This window comes from Camelina sativa, chromosome 11 (genome assembly GCF_000633955.1).
Source record: "Camelina sativa cultivar DH55 chromosome 11, Cs, whole genome shotgun sequence".
In the NCBI taxonomy this organism is placed as follows: Eukaryota; Viridiplantae; Streptophyta; class Magnoliopsida; order Brassicales; family Brassicaceae; genus Camelina; species Camelina sativa.
Genome location: NC_025695.1, coordinates 3,504,927 through 3,520,975, shown reverse-complemented (window position 1 = coordinate 3,520,975; position 16,049 = coordinate 3,504,927). Strand labels below are relative to the sequence as shown.

At 37.9% G+C, this 16,049-nt stretch overlaps 6 protein-coding genes across 6 annotated transcripts in view; 3 read left to right on the top strand and 3 right to left on the bottom strand.

Moving 5' to 3' along the window:
- On the bottom strand, window positions 211-2,377 carry LOC104721423 (probable prolyl 4-hydroxylase 9). Its single transcript, XM_010439402.2, has 8 exons — window positions 2,120-2,377; window positions 1,877-1,999; window positions 1,472-1,629; window positions 1,272-1,374; window positions 957-1,052; window positions 808-873; window positions 594-713; window positions 211-500 (listed from the first exon to the last, which is right to left on the bottom strand). The coding sequence occupies exons 1-8, from the start codon at window positions 2,231-2,233 to the stop codon at window positions 414-416; spliced, it is 867 nt and encodes a 288-aa protein (XP_010437704.1). The 5' UTR covers window positions 2,234-2,377; the 3' UTR covers window positions 211-413.
- Window positions 4,360-6,694, top strand: LOC104721422 (probable protein phosphatase 2C 63). Its single transcript, XM_010439401.2, has 4 exons — window positions 4,360-4,948; window positions 5,145-5,524; window positions 5,890-6,126; window positions 6,214-6,694. Exons 1-4 carry the CDS (start codon window positions 4,690-4,692, stop codon window positions 6,484-6,486), a joined length of 1,149 nt encoding a protein of 382 aa, XP_010437703.1. The 5' UTR covers window positions 4,360-4,689; the 3' UTR covers window positions 6,487-6,694.
- LOC104721421 (zinc finger SWIM domain-containing protein 7) lies at window positions 7,226-8,345 on the top strand. The gene is made up of 5 exons (XM_010439400.2): window positions 7,226-7,407; window positions 7,510-7,531; window positions 7,642-7,747; window positions 7,835-7,942; window positions 8,053-8,345. The coding sequence occupies exons 1-5, from the start codon at window positions 7,347-7,349 to the stop codon at window positions 8,152-8,154; spliced, it is 399 nt and encodes a 132-aa protein (XP_010437702.1). The 5' UTR covers window positions 7,226-7,346; the 3' UTR covers window positions 8,155-8,345.
- LOC104721420 (uncharacterized transmembrane protein DDB_G0289901-like) lies at window positions 8,404-9,596 on the bottom strand. The gene has a single exon (XM_010439399.2). It carries the CDS (start codon window positions 9,594-9,596, stop codon window positions 8,694-8,696), a length of 903 nt encoding a protein of 300 aa, XP_010437701.1. The 3' UTR covers window positions 8,404-8,693.
- On the bottom strand, window positions 11,179-12,194 carry LOC104721419 (uncharacterized transmembrane protein DDB_G0289901-like). Its single transcript, XM_010439398.2, has one exon. It carries the CDS (start codon window positions 12,190-12,192, stop codon window positions 11,242-11,244), a length of 951 nt encoding a protein of 316 aa, XP_010437700.1. The 5' UTR covers window positions 12,193-12,194; the 3' UTR covers window positions 11,179-11,241.
- The window catches only part of LOC109127222, a 3,388-nt gene continuing 2,172 nt past the window's right edge, over window positions 14,834-16,049 (top strand). Inside the window, exons 1-2 of the mRNA XM_019231749.1 lie at window positions 14,834-15,311; window positions 15,382-15,831. Coding sequence (XP_019087294.1) covers window positions 14,834-15,311; window positions 15,382-15,831 — 928 coding nt within the window. The remainder of the gene's footprint in view (window positions 15,312-15,381; window positions 15,832-16,049) is intronic.

Genomic DNA, 16,049 nt, shown 5'->3' with positions numbered 1-16,049 from the left:
CAAAAACTATTTGGTATTAAACTTCCAAATCAAAATAAGTTTAGGTTTTTTTTTATAAGTTTTCTCTATTTTAAACAGATATCATCTTGATTACACACATTTTTGTTAAGTAAAAGAAAAAATAAATGATGGAACACATTGTGTATTGATTGACTGAAAATATTAAACAACACCAAATTAAAGAAACGTCTATTTTGTTCAGAGGATCCCTATTTCCAACCATATTTTCATTATAAATATTTTGAATCATTCACATTATAATACTGTATAAGAAAACTCAATAGCTACACACGCCCAAGACGGGTTTGTGTGTAATGACTCTATTTTTGTTTGAATAATAAGAATATAACTGTACACGAGGGATCCATCAAGATTAAAGCTGCAAGACATATATGGAGAAACAAAACCCTAACTTATTCTTCCTGGTTTTGGTCTCTGATCCATTTGGTCGCTACCCATTTCTCTCCTTTGGTCACCGGGCAGCTCCCGTGAAGCGAAGTCTGCAGATGCATTGCAAGGCAAACAGCTACTATTAGCATGAACTAATCCAGGGAATTGGAGAGTCAGGAGAAAAAACTGAAACTTTGTTTTACCTGATCAATCGTTCCATTTGGAAACACGGAATAGAAAAGAAGACCATCTCCTTTCCGAGGTTTTACTTTCAACCCAATACATTGCTTGTAATCGTATCCGGTGCCCATGTTCGAACCGTTCTGTCAGATCGAGAGCAATGGAATGGAATCAAAACTAACCAAAAGGGTCTGAAATATGTTAAAAAGTAAGCAACGGTATATATTATAAAATGACCTCAAATGGGAACATGGTTTCACCGCCATCTTCTACGTCAGATAAGTACAACAGGAAGGAAGCAATCTGTGTGAAAGCAAGCAAATGAGGTCTCCTCGGTTCTAAAGAAAGCTATATAGATAATGACGGATATTAAGGATTTTACTTACCCTTTGGCTTGATTGTGGTCCATATTCAGTTGGGTTGAAAACATCATAGTGGGAATCATACTTTTGGCCAAGTTCATATCTTAGAATATTGAAAGACTGCAAAAACATCAAATCTCTCTTGTGTTAATATATTAATATATAGCAAACTGATCACCACTCTTTTTTTTACAACATAGCGATGATAAATGTTGTTGGATTTCAGAAATCTCAACAATTAAAAGGGCTGATAAGCACTCAACCAAAAGGCCTTGAAATGCATATTGCCACTTTCATAGTAATCAAAATAGCATGCTAAGTTGAATAGAGAAATGTAACCTCTCCATGGGTCCTTGGGATCATCGTAGCCCTTGCGATCTTCTTTTCAACAGAATCCAGGGCACCAGTACTTTCTTCTGAAGCACTGATAAAAGTTCCTGAGCTGCAACAACACACACCAGGAAAAACAATGATGAGGCTACTAACGAATCTTTGGTTGAAGACGACAATGCCACATGAAACTAGAAAGAAAGAAAGACCTTGTTCTAGTGCCCTTGGTGTTTTCAGCAGTTTCTCCTTTCCGGAGAGCCAAAGCAGAAGGTTTCAGATTAATCTTTGCTCTGTCGATAATAGCTTGGCATTGTTCTGCAGTTGCGAAATTCGGAAAATATATAGCCCTCGGTCTCCAACTCAGTACCTGACCCCATTTCAGAAAACATGCCTCAGTTGACCTTAATTGCTAAGAAAACACAATAATCTCACACACATGACATCAACCAGAAGAAGACAGACAGACAGACAAACTTCAACTAGCACAGTCACAAACATCTAATCTTCAACCAGAAAACAAAGTTCAAGTAGATCAATCAATCTTGCCCTAACACTAATCGATTTCACCCTTAGCAAGACATCTTAATAGTCTAAAATTAGCAACAAAATCAGACCTGAAACGGAATCGATCCAACAGATTCGTCTCCAGTAACACCATGAGGCATCGAGCCAGCCTCGTCTTCCACATTCTCCACCATCTCCAACATTCTCAACCTGGGTTTAATACGAGGCACGTTCTATTCCCAAAACAAAACAAAAAAAAAACATCGATTCGTCACAAATCCGAGATAGAGAGACTCCAAAATCGCATCTTTTAAAGACCACAGTGTTAGAGGATCAGCGAGAGTTTCACACACCTGAGAAAGCAGAGTGGAACCATAGAAACCAACGAGGAAACAGAGGGAACAGAAGACGATAACAGTGGCTAACCCTAGCTTCTTCCTCTTGTAGCTCTTCAATTTGCTCTTCATCGAGCCTTCTTCCGTCCGATCCGATCCGATAAGGTTTCCGATGAAGATCTTCGCCGGCTTAAGTAACGAAGTCCGAGACGCTTTTGCTTTTCCTTCGATCCAGTGAAGCACCCACAAAAAAAAAAGTTTCTATTTAAATATGTTTTATAATATTGATCTCTCGTTGACCAATTTTTTTTGGTTTTGTTTTGGTTCTCTTTACGGTCAACAGTCAGCGCCCAAATTAATATGGTTAGAGTTTCGGTTACATTTTATTAAAATTTGATTGTGTAGAATGTTTTAAGTTTTTTATTCGATGGAACTTCGAAGTTATTGTTGTTTGAATTTGGTGGCTTCTCTTCAGTTGTTTTGTCTGAATTCAAAGGCTGTGATTATTTACGACTTTGAAGTTTTTAATGGATATGTGAATATAAGGTGGATATGAACTCCTTTTAACAAAATAAATAAGGTGGATATAAACTGCAAAATTATTTACATTTTAAAATTTTCTAAACTGAAGGCTGTGAAAAAAAATAAAAAATTGAAGTTCTAAACTGAAGTTGTATTTATGTATTTATTTCTCGCCGAATGTGATATATTATTCTTTAAAATACTCATAATCAAAAAGTTCATTTGAGATCACTATCATGTATCATAATTTATTTTTCAATCTACAAAATAGAGATCACTATCTTTTTTGGCAAATAATAGAGATCACTATCTTTCTTCTCAAATGCTATACAATTATCAAAAAAAATTATATTAATAACAATACAAAAGTACAACAACAAATTTCGTAATGTGTGTATTTAACAAAATTTTATATAAATTAAATAACAGACTTGTATGTTGTAAATAAATTGTATATCTTAAGAAATCCCCTTATAAATAATAGATGATCATTGATCGCCTTTATTACATATAAAATATGAAACAGAGATCGAAAATATGATTATTATTTAACTAATCTAGAAAATATGTGTCCAATTAGTTAAATCAACATATTTTGATCAATTTTTTTTATTTTTTAAATAAGATCAAGAGAGGGCATAGAGAACAAAAAAATATGAAAATAATTTATTTTTAATTTTACATAATTTTTATCAATAGTACATATTAACTATTAATGTGATAAGAAAATGTGCAATTTGGAAACACATGTGCCAATGTGTAATAGTGGAGGTATTTGGAAGACACATTCACACTAAAAAAACAAAAATATAAATAAAATTTGGAAAACATGTCATCGTCGAAAAGAATCTGACAAGTTGGGCCAATGTATTTCTTCTAGTTGGCTCTGCGTATCTTTTATACAAGTCCGTAGACGTCAATTTCTTAATTACATGCGTAAAAAAAACTTCTTTTAAAAAAACTAATAAAATGCAGCAACTTGCAATTAGATTATTCAATAATCAATACTAATATTCACCGTATTTATGAATTCTCTAGAACAACACACAAAGAGTTTTGACCAGAAGAAATAATATATTTTTCTTATAAAGGAAACTATAACGTGACAATAAAATTAGAATAAATACTTAAGATGAGTAGATTAGCCGGAAATTGTATTCAGTAGTTATCCGTCTATCTTAGTTGACAAGTAAATACTATCAGCTTACACGTTGGCTACAGCCTTACTCATCGTTACCCATTCTCTTATTTACAACATTTTCATATATATATTTAATACAAAATAGGCTTGTTTTTTAACAAAACACAATTTTAATTTTGATTATACTGACTCATTGTTGTTATACTTCAAAATGGCCTACCTTTTTTTTTTAAACAATGCTCACACATTGACCATGTAATATTTAAATTAATAAAATATCTTCTACTTAGTTTTCCAAAAAACACGACATAAAAGTAGCTGTTGATTTTAGATATATTTTTTTAGTTGGACCGCATCAGAAACTTACTTTTTGTTTGTCTTTTTAATTTTTCCATTGAGAAAGATATTTATTTTCATTAAAATATATACGGCAATGACGTTTATATGTTTGCCCTTTATATATATGGAAAAATACCAAATGGAGAAGAAACAATTTGTTTTTTAAAATAAACAACGCGTTAAAAAAAGCTATATAAAAGCAGAAAGGGAAGGATATAGAATAAGCACGGCAAAAAAAACATAAATAGAAAAAAACGACGCGTAGTCTACGTAGGATAATAAAGAACGGCACAAGATAAGTAGTCCAAGTCATCTCTATCAGATTCTTCTTCTTCATTCATCTTCTTCTTCACGCGGTATTCTTTGATACCACCAACTCAACAACACACATACAAAATCCCTTCAAAACCGATCAGATCAAAACAATACGAACGAATCAAATTCCCAAAAAAGCTTTCTCTATCCAATCGAATCCAAAATTCCCGTTGATTTTTCCTCTCTCTCTCTTTCTCTCTACTCGTCGTACTCGACACTGTTTGTATTAGAAGAAAAACCCTAAGTAAAGTAAGGTAAGGTTAGGTGTGAGATGTTGCGAGCTTTAGCACGGCCTCTCGAACGGTGTTTGGGAAGTAGAGCCAGTGGTGATGGTTTACTCTGGCAATCGGAATTAAGACCTCATGCCGGTGGTGATTATTCGATTGCGGTGGTTCAAGCCAATTCCAGGTTGGAAGATCAGAGTCAGGTGTTCACTTCTTCTTCCGCTACTTACGTCGGCGTATACGATGGTCATGGCGGACCTGAAGCTTCTAGATTCGTTAACAGACATCTCTTTCCTTATATGCACAGTAATCATCTCACTCTTTCTCAAAATTAGGTTTTTGGATTCTCACTTCAAATTGATGAGATCTCTCAATCAACCTGATCATTTCAACATAAGAAAAGATTCGATTTTTGCTAATAAAGTTTTGTTCTTTGTGATCTCTCTTTTTTGGTCCTGTTAGTGAATTAAAAAAGATTGTTTTTTTTTTTTTATGATTGCAGAATTCGCAAGAGAACATGGGGGGCTATCTGTAGATGTTATTAAAAAAGCGTTTAAAGAAACTGAAGAGGAGTTTTGTCATATGGTTAAACGATCCCTCCCGATGAAACCTCAAATGGCTACTGTAGGATCTTGTTGTCTCGTTGGTGCCATCTCTAATGACACTCTGTATGTTGCGAATCTTGGGGACTCCAGAGCTGTTCTTGGGAGCGTTGTTCCAGGAGATGTTAGTGATAAAAAGAGGGCAGTAGCTGAAAGGTTATCTACTGATCATAATGTTGCTGTTGAAGAAGTTAGAAAGGAGGTTAAGGCACTTAACCCCGATGATTCACAAATCGTTATATACACTCGTGGAGTTTGGAGGATTAAAGGCATTATTCAGGTATAGTTATATATAGTTCTGGTTGGCTTGCTTGCTTGCGTGATTTCATGTACATAGCATCTGTGATGAAGTTTTATGATTGTGTTTTCATATATAAAAGGTGTAATCTGATGGTGGTTTTTTTCTTCTCTTTTCGTTAATATAAATGGGGGCTTGCGATGTTCCAGGAATCCGTCACACGGGCTCCTGCAACGTTTCTTCCCCAGTGGATTTTGTGCGTTTCTATGAATTCGCGATAGTCAGAGCTCTGCATGATAATGAAGATACACGCTTTTTGGTTGCTTGTATTCGTTATTGATCTTTCTATGAATGTTGAACTCATTTGTATTGTTGGCTGAATCGTTTTTATTTGCAATTCTTTATAGGTATCGAGATCAATTGGGGATGTATACTTGAAAAAACCGGAGTTTTACAGGGATCCTATATTCCAGCAACATGGAACTCCTATTCCTTTGAGGAGACCAGCAATGACAGCCGAACCCTCCATTATAGTAAGGAAGCTTAAGCCACAGGACTTGTTTCTGATATTTGCATCAGATGGTCTCTGGGAACATCTTAGTGATGAAGCAGCCGTAGAAATCGTTGTCAAACACCCAAGAAATGTAAGTTTGCCCTACTACACTTAAGAGCTTGTGTCTTTCCCTTTCTGTTAGTTACTTCAGATTTTTAACACTCTGTGATCTATACAGGGGATTGCACGAAGACTTGTTAGAGCAGCTCTCGAAGAAGCAGCAAAGAAGAGAGAAATGAGATATGGAGATATAAAGAAGATAGCGAGAGGAATTCGACGACATTTCCATGACGACATAAGCGTCGTTGTTGTATATCTCGACCAGCATAAATCCTCTACTTCATCGAATGTTAAATTGGTCCAGCAAGGAGGCATCACAGCTCCACCGGACATCTACTCGTTACACGCTGATGAAGCAGAACAACGAAGGTTACTCAATGTGTTATACTGACTCTTTGATTTTATGGTAAAAACTAAAAAATGGTTGCTTGGGAAAGATCCTAATAGGGAGAACACTTGTTTACACATTTGTTTATTTGTTTTTTACTACGAAAAATTGTTTTTTTTTTTTTTAATTTGTTACTTAAATATTGGAGTTGGATTTGTATATTCTTTTACCAGCAAAGAAGAACGAAACCCTTTTCTTTTGGGGCAGATCAGTTTTGGTTTTGATAATTTTTAGTGTGAAACCGTCCAATTGTTGCCTACTTTTCCAAAACTTACCAAAATAATTGTGCCAAGTAGATAAACAAGTACGAATCTTCTAGAGTTGGAAAACAGTGAAAATACGCGGTTTTACCGAAACTGTTAAACCGAGCATAATCAGTCACTTTCCAATCGAAGCGAACTTCAACTTGGTCCAATTTCCAAAATTAAAAATTAAAAGTGACTGATTCAACTGAACGTTCGATCCAAACCAAACCGATTATTGAACGTCCGAATCGAACACTTCGAAACAAAACAAACCGAAATTCAATCTGGTCCAAATCATTGACCGAATGAACTGAACAATTTGTCTAATCGAACCGAACCGCGAATGCCCAAGCCTACATGATGGGGATGTGTTGGCTTTGAGAATGAATTGAACCTAATTAAACCGAAATTCCAAATAAAATAAACCGAAATTTCATCTGGTCCAAATTCTAGACCGAATGAAGTGAACAATAGTTATTTTGGCTTACTCGAATCGAAAACACATACAATGAATGTAAAATTGGAAGTGCTTGGAACAGCAAAAGATTCAAACTCAAATTCAACAATTCTGGAAGACTATTCTCAGAAACTTTCCCACGGAAGTAAAATCACAAAACGATGAGCGTCACTCTTTTGGTGGCAGACGCCGTTTGGTCCGAGATTGAATCTACCGGCTCAGGTCATCTTTTACTTCCTCTTCCTTTTCCTCGTTTACAATAAATAATAAATCAATTTCGTTGAATTGTTCCTTTTTTTTTTTTTTTTTTTTTTTTNATGGCAGTAACCGAAGAACAGCTCTCAATGTTAGTTATCCCCCAAACCAATTATATTGATTTGATGAGTATAAATTTGGGTTTGAGTTAAAAATGAAATTGAAGTATTATTATTATTTTTTTTTTTTTGCAAATATCAGCTTGCATTTGTTGTTTGGTAAGAATCTTGAGAAAGCAACCAGAATCATCGACAAAAGAGGTGTGAAGAAAATCTCTGGGTTACCCAGTGGGAGATCAATCTTTCAGGTGAGAGAGATCAACACATCCCACTGGTTTATCAAAGAAAAGTCACAGATTTGATAATCTGACAAAATTGGTTTGTGTTTTTGTCAGGTTGTGGGAGAATCTCAGAAGAGAGAAGAGTATCTCTGTTTCCCAGGAGATTACTGTGGATGTTACTCTTTCTTCTATGATGTTGTCAGCAGAGGAGAGCAACTATGTGTAATACTTTTTTAAAAAAATTTATTCAGATGATTGATTCCTTTTTACGTTTAGAGTTTGTATCTACTGCTTTCTGACTTTTTGTATATTCTACTGGTTCTTTTGGCAAGTGTAAGCATCAGTTGGCTGCGAGGTTGGCTTCTTCTTTGGGTACATACAGAGAAATCGAGGTCTCAGATGACCATCTTGCCTTGATGCTCTCTAAGATCTGAAGCTACAAGTTATGTCTTAGGCTTATGCGTTCCAGTAACCTGGTATCTATCTGTGTCTTTTCAGAATTATATATGCGGATCATGATTCTTCACATGTTTTGATGAACAATGTTGTTTCCCCTTTTCTGTTTCACTTGTTGTATGTAACCAATCCATCAACAATGGAGTTATATCTTTACTGGTTTGGTCTACATGAGGTGATAATTTACTCACACATTGGTAAAGTACTAGGTGATTTTCCTAATTAATCTCAAAAGCTTGAGCATGCTTCCTCATGAAGCGAGCCTCTCGTTTGCAACAACTTATTAGCTTGTTTTAGGTAATTGCATATAAGTCTCCAATTTCAAAATATTAAACTTCTTACTCCAGTGGAAGAAAACTATATATAGCTTTGTAAAAGTAATAATCATTCGATAAAAGTACGTTAAATGACTCATATAACAATGGTTAACTAATAGAGAAAAAAAAAACCCGCAGTATATAAACTAACTCAAAGTTTAAACTTTAAAGAAAAGGAAAGATCACAAGTGGATTTATAGTTAGTGAGAAGAAGGGTGTGGAATCGGGTGGACAGAGAACTTCATGTTGTGGTTGCAGCCGTTGTGGTCTCCACTGACGAAGTAATAAGTCTGAACTTTACGGAGAAGCAACTTGAAGCCCCATGATGAACCTCCTCGTGCGGCCAGCTTTTTGCCTCTGGCCACATCGCATCTCTTGAAGCTATTCATGTCTGGGAGCAAGTATACGTCGTTCTTGTTGTTGTTGTGGTGCTTCGTCTTGGATTGAGTTTGATCATTGTTGTTGTTGTACGTGAAAACAAGAACATCGTTGACGTAGAATGGGGCATACTTTGTAGCCCATTCTGTGTAATCGTATCCGTTTTTCCACACAGTAACCTCAATCTTTCTCCCCCTCCTTATTGGAGCCGTGTGGTTGTGTGTAGAACCGGTGATGCTTGAGTGGTTTGAGCCCGAGCTATGATTGTTGTGTGTAGATCCAACGATGCTTGAGTGGTTTGAGCCGGAGCTGTTGTTGTTGTGTGTAGAACCAACGATGCTTGAGTGGTTTGAGCCCGCACTATGGTTGTTGTGTGTAGGGCTAGTGGCGCTTGAGTCATTTTGGTTAGGGCTGTGACTTTTGCGTGTAGAGCCAGTACCGCTAGAATGGTTTGAGCCAGAGCTGCTTCCCCAACCCCAGTCAGTATCTGTTCCATCTGAGCTCCATCCCCAACCCCAGCTTGAACCACCCGAGTTAGAGTCTTCAGAACCAGCAGAAGCCGAGCCAGAAGAACCGCCAGAGTTGCCGGAGCTCCATCCCCAACCCCCGTTGGAACCGGACTGGCCGGAACCCCAACTCCAGCTCCAGGCTTCAGCACTCCCTGAGAAGGAGAACGCAGTAACCAGGAGAACAACGAGTAGTTTGCGTGCCATAGATAGACCCATAGCTTCTTCTTCTTCTTCGATCAAATATATTGATAGCTTTCTCTTTTTTGCTTTTGTTTTTGTTTGCTTTGCTTTTGTGAGCTCTTTAAAGTTTAGAGGTTCTGTATTTATAGAGACTAGGATGGGTTAGAGAGTCGGTTCCAAAATTACATAGGAAATACAATTTTGATCTGTATCCATATTTGTAAACAAGTTGATCAGATAAAACTATCTAGGCCCTTGTCTTTATCATCATATACGATATTATAGATTCTTCCAATTCCTAATTGACTTTAGTTTTATTTCAACCAAAATAACAGTGCAAAGTAAGGAAAGAAGCGTGGTCCTTATTGATATCAGTTTCGTATAAAACACGCAAGAAGTGAGCTACATTTAACATGGAACTTCAGCTCCTGACATCGATTTGTCCCACTTTTTCGACACTCGGGGAACTGTGAGAGAGAGAGAGAGAGAGAGAGAGAGGGAGAGAGTTACATGCATGTTGTAACACAATGACCTACTGCCCATATTTCCTATTAGAAGAAACTGGCTGAAATAAGATTCCTGCAGCTCGATGCTCAGTGACGTCAGCAGCATAAGATCTTTGAGTTATGGTAGTAAATATAGACAGTTCCAAGAAAACAATAATGGTGGGTTACAGTCACAGAGACGTGAGGACTATGGCAACATTGTAGTCGGATCTTGTCTGGGTAAGTTGTTTATCCCCTGTTTTAACACAGAGTTCGTCGTAACGTGCTGTTCAGGTTAATGGAAGCTCATGTTTCTTGGAATTCATTTGTAATAGAACATGAGATAATATGACTTGAGTTTAATTTTAACTTGGGTGAAGCTGTCTGGTGTCTGCTGCTTATCCTTAATAGGCACGAAAGAGCTAAGCGCTTCCAAGACTAAAGGCCCATTATAGTAGAGGAGAGCAAACTATGTGTATGACTCTTTTTTTTATTCAGATGATTCCTTTCACGTCTAGAGTTTGTATCTACTGTTCCTGACTTTGTATATTGTACTGGTTCTTTTGGCAAGTGTAAACATCAATTGGCTGCGAGGTTGGCTTCTTCTTTGGACATACAGCGAAATCGAGGTCTCAGATGACCATCTTGCCTTGATCTGAAGCTTTCCATACAAATATTCATAAGCTACAAAGTTATGTCTTAGGCTTATGCGTCGTGCCTGTAACCTGGGATCTGTCTGTGTCTTTTCAGAATTATGCGGATCAAGATTCTTCACCTGTTTTGATGAACAATGTTGTTTCCTCTTTTCTGTTCCTCTTTTCTGTTTCACTTGTAGACTTGTAGTATGTAATCAATACATCAACAGTGGAGTTATATGTTTTCTGGTTTGGTCTACATGAGGCGATAGATTACTCAAACATTAATTGGTAAGTACTAATAAAGGTATTATAGGTTATTTTCTTTATCTCAAAATCTTGATCATGCTTCCTCATGAAGCGAGCCTCGTTTACAACAACTTCAGTTTCAAAATATTAAACTTCTTACTCTAATAAAACTAATAATCATTCCATATATAAACCTTTAAATGACTCATATACAATGGTTAACTAATAGAAAAAAAAAACCCGCAGAATATAAACTAACTCAAAGTTTAAACTTTAAAGAAAAGGAAATAACAAGTGAACTAGATTTAGAGTTTAGTGAGAAGAAGGGTGGGGGATCGGGTGGACAGAGAATTTCATGTTGTGGTTGCAGCCGTTTGGGTCTCCACTGACGAAGTAGTAAGTCTGAACCTTACGGAGAAGCAACTTGAAGCCCCATGATGATGAACCTCTTCGTGCGGCCAGCTTCTTGCCTCTCGCCACATCGCACCTCTTGAAGCTTTTAATGTCTGGGAGCAAGTAGACGTCGTTCTTGTTGTTGTTGTGTTTCGTCGTCTTGGATTGGGTTTGATCATTGTTGTTGTTGTTGTACGTGAAAACAAGAATATCGTTGACGTAGAAAGGGGCATGCTTTGTAGCCCATTCTGTGTAACCGTATCCGTTTTTCCACACAGTAATCGCAATCTTTCTCCCCCTCCTTGGAGCCGTGTGGTTGTGAGTAGAACCGGTGATGCTTGAGTGGTTCGAGACAGAGCTATGATTGTTGTGTGTAGAACCAACGATGCTCGAGTGGTTTGATGAGCCGGTGTTGTGGTTGTTGTGTGTGGAGCCAGTGATGCTCGAGTGGTTTGAGCCCGAGCTATGGTTGTTGTGTGTAGAACCAACGATGCTTGAGTGGTTTGAGCCCAAACTATGATCGTTGTGTGTAGGGCCAGTGCGGCTTGAGGGATTTTGGCCAGGGCTGTGACTTTTGCGTGTAGAGCCAGTACCGCTAGAATGGTTTGAGCCAGAGCTGCCTCCCCAACCCCAGTCAATATCTGTTCCGTCTGAGCTCCATCCGTAACCCCAGCTTGAACCACCCGAGTTAGAGTCTTCAGAACCACCAGAAGCGGAGCCAGAAGAACCGCCAGAGTTGCCGGAGCTCCATCCCCAACCCCCGTTGGAACCAGAACCCCAACTCCAGCTCCAGGCGTCAGCACTCCCGGAGAAGACGAACACAGTAACCAGGAGAACAACGAGTAGCTTGCGTGCAGTAGATAGACCCATCGCTTCTTCTTCTTCTTTAATCAAAATTTTTGATTGCTCTCTCTTCTTTTGTTTTGTTTTGCTTTTGTGAGATCTTTAGAGTTTAGAGGTTCTGTATTTATACAGATTAGGATGGGTTAGAGAGTCGGTTCCCAAATTACATAGGAAATACAACTTTGATCCGTATCCATATTTGTAAACAAGTGGATCAGATAAATCTGATCTAGCCCTTGTCTTTATTATCATCATATTACGATATTAATTAGATTCTTCCAATTCCTAATTGACTTTAATTTTATTTCAACAAAAATAAGAGTGGAAAGCAAGGAAAGAAGCGTGGTCCTTGTTGATATCAGTTTCGTATAAACATGCGAGAAGTGAGTGACATTTAACATGAAGAAATGTACAAACCTACAAAAAGATTCGCAAAGTAATTGTTTGTTCATATGAACACAGTCACAGAACAAGACAAAATCATTAAATAGTTTTCACTTCTATTATTTCATGCTATTTTTAATTTATTTTATTAAATGTTATGGGTGATTAGAGATTTTTAGACCATCATTACCGCAGCAACCCTTTCACGTTGCTTCAAAAAAAATGATTTTATTTATTTATTATCTTTTATTAATTATAACTATTGTGTGAGTGACAGGTGTTAATTATTTGAGAGAAACGGTTCTTGCTATAGCAATCGGAGCAGCGATTCTTCCCTTCTTTTCTTATCTTTGATCACTATATTAATTTTTTATCAATGAGACACTTGATTAGCAACTCCACTAATGATGTCTTTACACAACAAAAATAAAAAAAAACTCATTATAACAAAAACAAATTAATATGACTGATGGGAGAAAGGTTTCGTTCTAAAGCAGGTGAAAAAAATCAGGTGACGTAAGCAGGTGAAAAAAGCGATCTTCTCGGTTCTTCTTCTTGTCTCCTTCACGCTTCGCCTCTGTGATGGCTGACGCTCTGCCTCTTCCTTCCCCTCCCCCCCCCGGTTCCTCCAATTCCATCTTCTCCTCTCTATGGTTTCTCTTTACCGGATGTGATGATGTCAAATCTGCCTTCTTCTTCCCCTTTTTCTCCGGCAAATCAAACTATTCCCTCTGAGAAAGGTGTTCTTGGGGTGGCCCCTTCTTCTTTGGTCAAGGATAATTCCTCTGTTCCTCACTCTATTTCTACTGGCCCCTCTTCTCCACCAGTTGCTAAACCTAAGGTTTCTGATTCAGGTTTTAATTGGGCAAAAAATCTTACTTCAGAAGGTAAAATTCCTGTTTCCTCGGCTTCGGTGTCGATTTCAGTTGATGGTTGTCCTCGTGTTAAGGTTTCTAATGATGTTTTTGAAAGAGGAGCTAAACTTCATGAATATTTTATTGTGGGAACCCTTTATGGCAAAGCTCCATCTTATGGGAAGATATGGGGTGTTCTGAATTTTCTGTAGGGAAAAGATAAGCGTGTTACGGTCCATACTTTGACAGAAAATGCTTTTCTCTTCCATATTCCCTCTCCTTCTCTACGGAAACGAGTGTTGCAACAGGAATTATGGCATGTTGGTGACTCTCCTTTCTTTGTCACGGCATGGAATTCAGATTTCAGCTTCAATCCTCCGTCACTAGAAAAAGCTCCGGTCTGGGCTACTATAAGGGATATTCCCTTTGATCTGATCACTAGGGAGGGTCTAAGTATTATTTGTAGGCCATTGGGAAGAGCGGTTGACCATAAGGCTTTCACTAGTATCAGCTCAGCTGAGGTAAAAGTTATTGTGGATCTTACTAAACCTCTACCTCCTATGTTGGAGCTTGAGCGAGAGGATGGTCAAGTCTTGATTCTGCAAGTCACATATCCTTGGCTTCCCCCTTTATGTCCTCTTTGCAATGAAATAGGGCATAAGGCTTCTCTTTGTCTTACATCTCCTCAATCAGAGATGAACTCTACCGCAGAGCAATTCACCCCGCCTCAAGGTGAAAAGAAGCAGGTTTGGAAGGCTGTCCCTGGTGGTAAGCCTTGTCTTAACTCAAGTGTTTTAGTTGTTAAGCAAGCTTATGTGGTTCAGGTGGAAAAAGTTTCAACTACTAACTCTACGGAAATCCAAATCCCCTCTTTCAAAGTAGACCAGTTCAATGTTGTTCACTCTTCTGATCTGTCCAATCCTGCCACCGCTTCGCTCATGGCTGTTCCTCCACCTCCTGCTACCTCAAACTGTTTTGATATGCTCTCATTGGAGGAGCATGCTATTATTCCAAATAAAGACTCTTCTTCTATGGTTCTCTACGGTTCTTCTTCTTCTACTTTATCTTCCTCTAAAGGAAAGAAACCGAAGAGAAAGAGGTTTGATCTTCTATCACCTACTCCAGGTGGCATTCTCTCCATCCAAGGAGGGAAGCGTCACACTTAATAATATGTTTATATGTTGGACAACTTTTTTTGGAATGTGCGAGGTCTTAATGAATCGTCAAAGCACCAACCTCTTTGCAACTGGCTTCGTTGTCATAAAGTTACTTTTGGAGCTCTTTTGGAGTTGCATGTTAAAGAAACTAATAAGAACCATGTTTTATCGTCTTTTGGTCCGGAGTGGACCGTTTTATCTAATTACCAGTTTTCAGACTTGGGGAGGATATGGATCATTTACAAAGCTCCTACTAGAGCTAGAGTTCTTTCTATGGACCTCCAGTCAGTTACTTGTGAAATTTTGTTAGAGGATGGGAAGGATCTCATTTATACTGCGGTCTACGCTTCAAATGATGAGGAAGAAAGGAAAAAGTTGTGGTGTTCTCTTCGTACTACAGAGGCCAATTTTGGTTTATCATACAGGTCATGGATGGTTAATGGGGATTTTAATGAGATTCTCTATCCAGCTGAAACCTCAAATGCTAGCATTGTTTGTTCTACAAGAGGAATGAGGTTGTTTGGTGATTGCCTAGCTGATTTAGGTCTATTTGATCTTCCGTTTAGTGGTCCTCAATTCACTTGGACAAATAAAAGATCAATAGATCCTACTAGGAAGAAATTAGATCGTTGCTTGGCGAATGGGCATTGGCTGTCAATGTTCCCATCTAGTCATTGCACCTTCGAGGCTCCAGAGTTTTCAGATCACTCACCTTGCTTTATTCAGCTCGTTACGCCTCCTCCTTCTTATGGTACCCGTCCTTTTAAGTTTTTTTGCTCTCTTAACAAAGCATCCAAAGTTTCTGGACTCTGTGTTTGAAGCTTTGGTTCAAGTTGGTGTTCCTGTTTATACTCTTAAAGACTTTTGTTTCAAGCTGAAAAAGATGAAAGGCCCTATGAAGTCTTTGATGAGGGATAATTTTTGTGACTTAGAGAAGAGAGTAGTTGAGGCTCACTCTAATCTTGTTGCCCTTCAGCTGTTAGCCTTGAATGATCCTTCTCCAGTCAATCTTCAGAATGAGTTATTAGCGAAAGATGGGTGGATGCATCTTAGTCTTGCTGAGGAAGGTTTTTTCAAACAGAAATCTCGTCTCACATGGTTAGGTGAGGGTGATTTTAACACTTCTTTCTTCCATAAGGTCTCTATGGCCAGAAATGCAGGGAACGCCATAAAACTCTTGTTAAAGCCAGATGGTTCTGCTACATCATCTCTCAAGGAAGTTCATGAGCTAGTTGTAGATCACTTTGCTGAGATTTTGCAGACAATTAAGGGTCGGTTTTGTCCTCAGCTGCCTTTGTTTTTTGAATCTTTGATCCATTCTACTTGTTCGTTGGCGCAACAAGCTTCTCTGTCCTCTCCTTTCTCAAATGAAGCAATCAAGACTTGCCTGTTCAAAATGCCTCTTAATAAAACTCCAGGACCAGATGGATTTCCTGCTGAGTTTTTTAAGTCGACTTGGTCTATTATTGGGCAGGATTTAACAATGGGA

Coding starts and splice junctions, on each gene's coding strand:
- LOC104721421 (XM_010439400.2), top strand. CDS start 7,347: ATGAGCGTCACTCTTTTGGTGGCAGACGCCGTTTGGTCCGAGATTGAA. Junction 7,532..7,641: donor ACCGAAGAACAGCTCTCAAT/GTTAGTTATCCC, acceptor TGCAAATATCAG/CTTGCATTTGTTGTTTGGTA. Junction 7,748..7,834: donor GTGGGAGATCAATCTTTCAG/GTGAGAGAGATC, acceptor TGTTTTTGTCAG/GTTGTGGGAGAATCTCAGAA.
- LOC104721419 (XM_010439398.2), bottom strand. CDS start 12,192: ATGGGTCTATCTACTGCACGCAAGCTACTCGTTGTTCTCCTGGTTACT.
- LOC104721423 (XM_010439402.2), bottom strand. CDS start 2,233: ATGAAGAGCAAATTGAAGAGCTACAAGAGGAAGAAGCTAGGGTTAGCC. Junction 2,000..2,119: donor GTTCCACTCTGCTTTCTCAG/GTGTGTGAAACT, acceptor TTTTGGGAATAG/AACGTGCCTCGTATTAAACC. Junction 501..593: donor CAAATGGAACGATTGATCAG/GTAAAACAAAGT, acceptor ATGCATCTGCAG/ACTTCGCTTCACGGGAGCTG.
- LOC104721422 (XM_010439401.2), top strand. CDS start 4,690: ATGTTGCGAGCTTTAGCACGGCCTCTCGAACGGTGTTTGGGAAGTAGA. Junction 4,949..5,144: donor TCTCTTTCCTTATATGCACA/GTAATCATCTCA, acceptor TTATGATTGCAG/AATTCGCAAGAGAACATGGG. Junction 6,127..6,213: donor TTGTCAAACACCCAAGAAAT/GTAAGTTTGCCC, acceptor TGATCTATACAG/GGGATTGCACGAAGACTTGT.
- LOC104721420 (XM_010439399.2), bottom strand. CDS start 9,596: ATGGGTCTATCTATGGCACGCAAACTACTCGTTGTTCTCCTGGTTACT.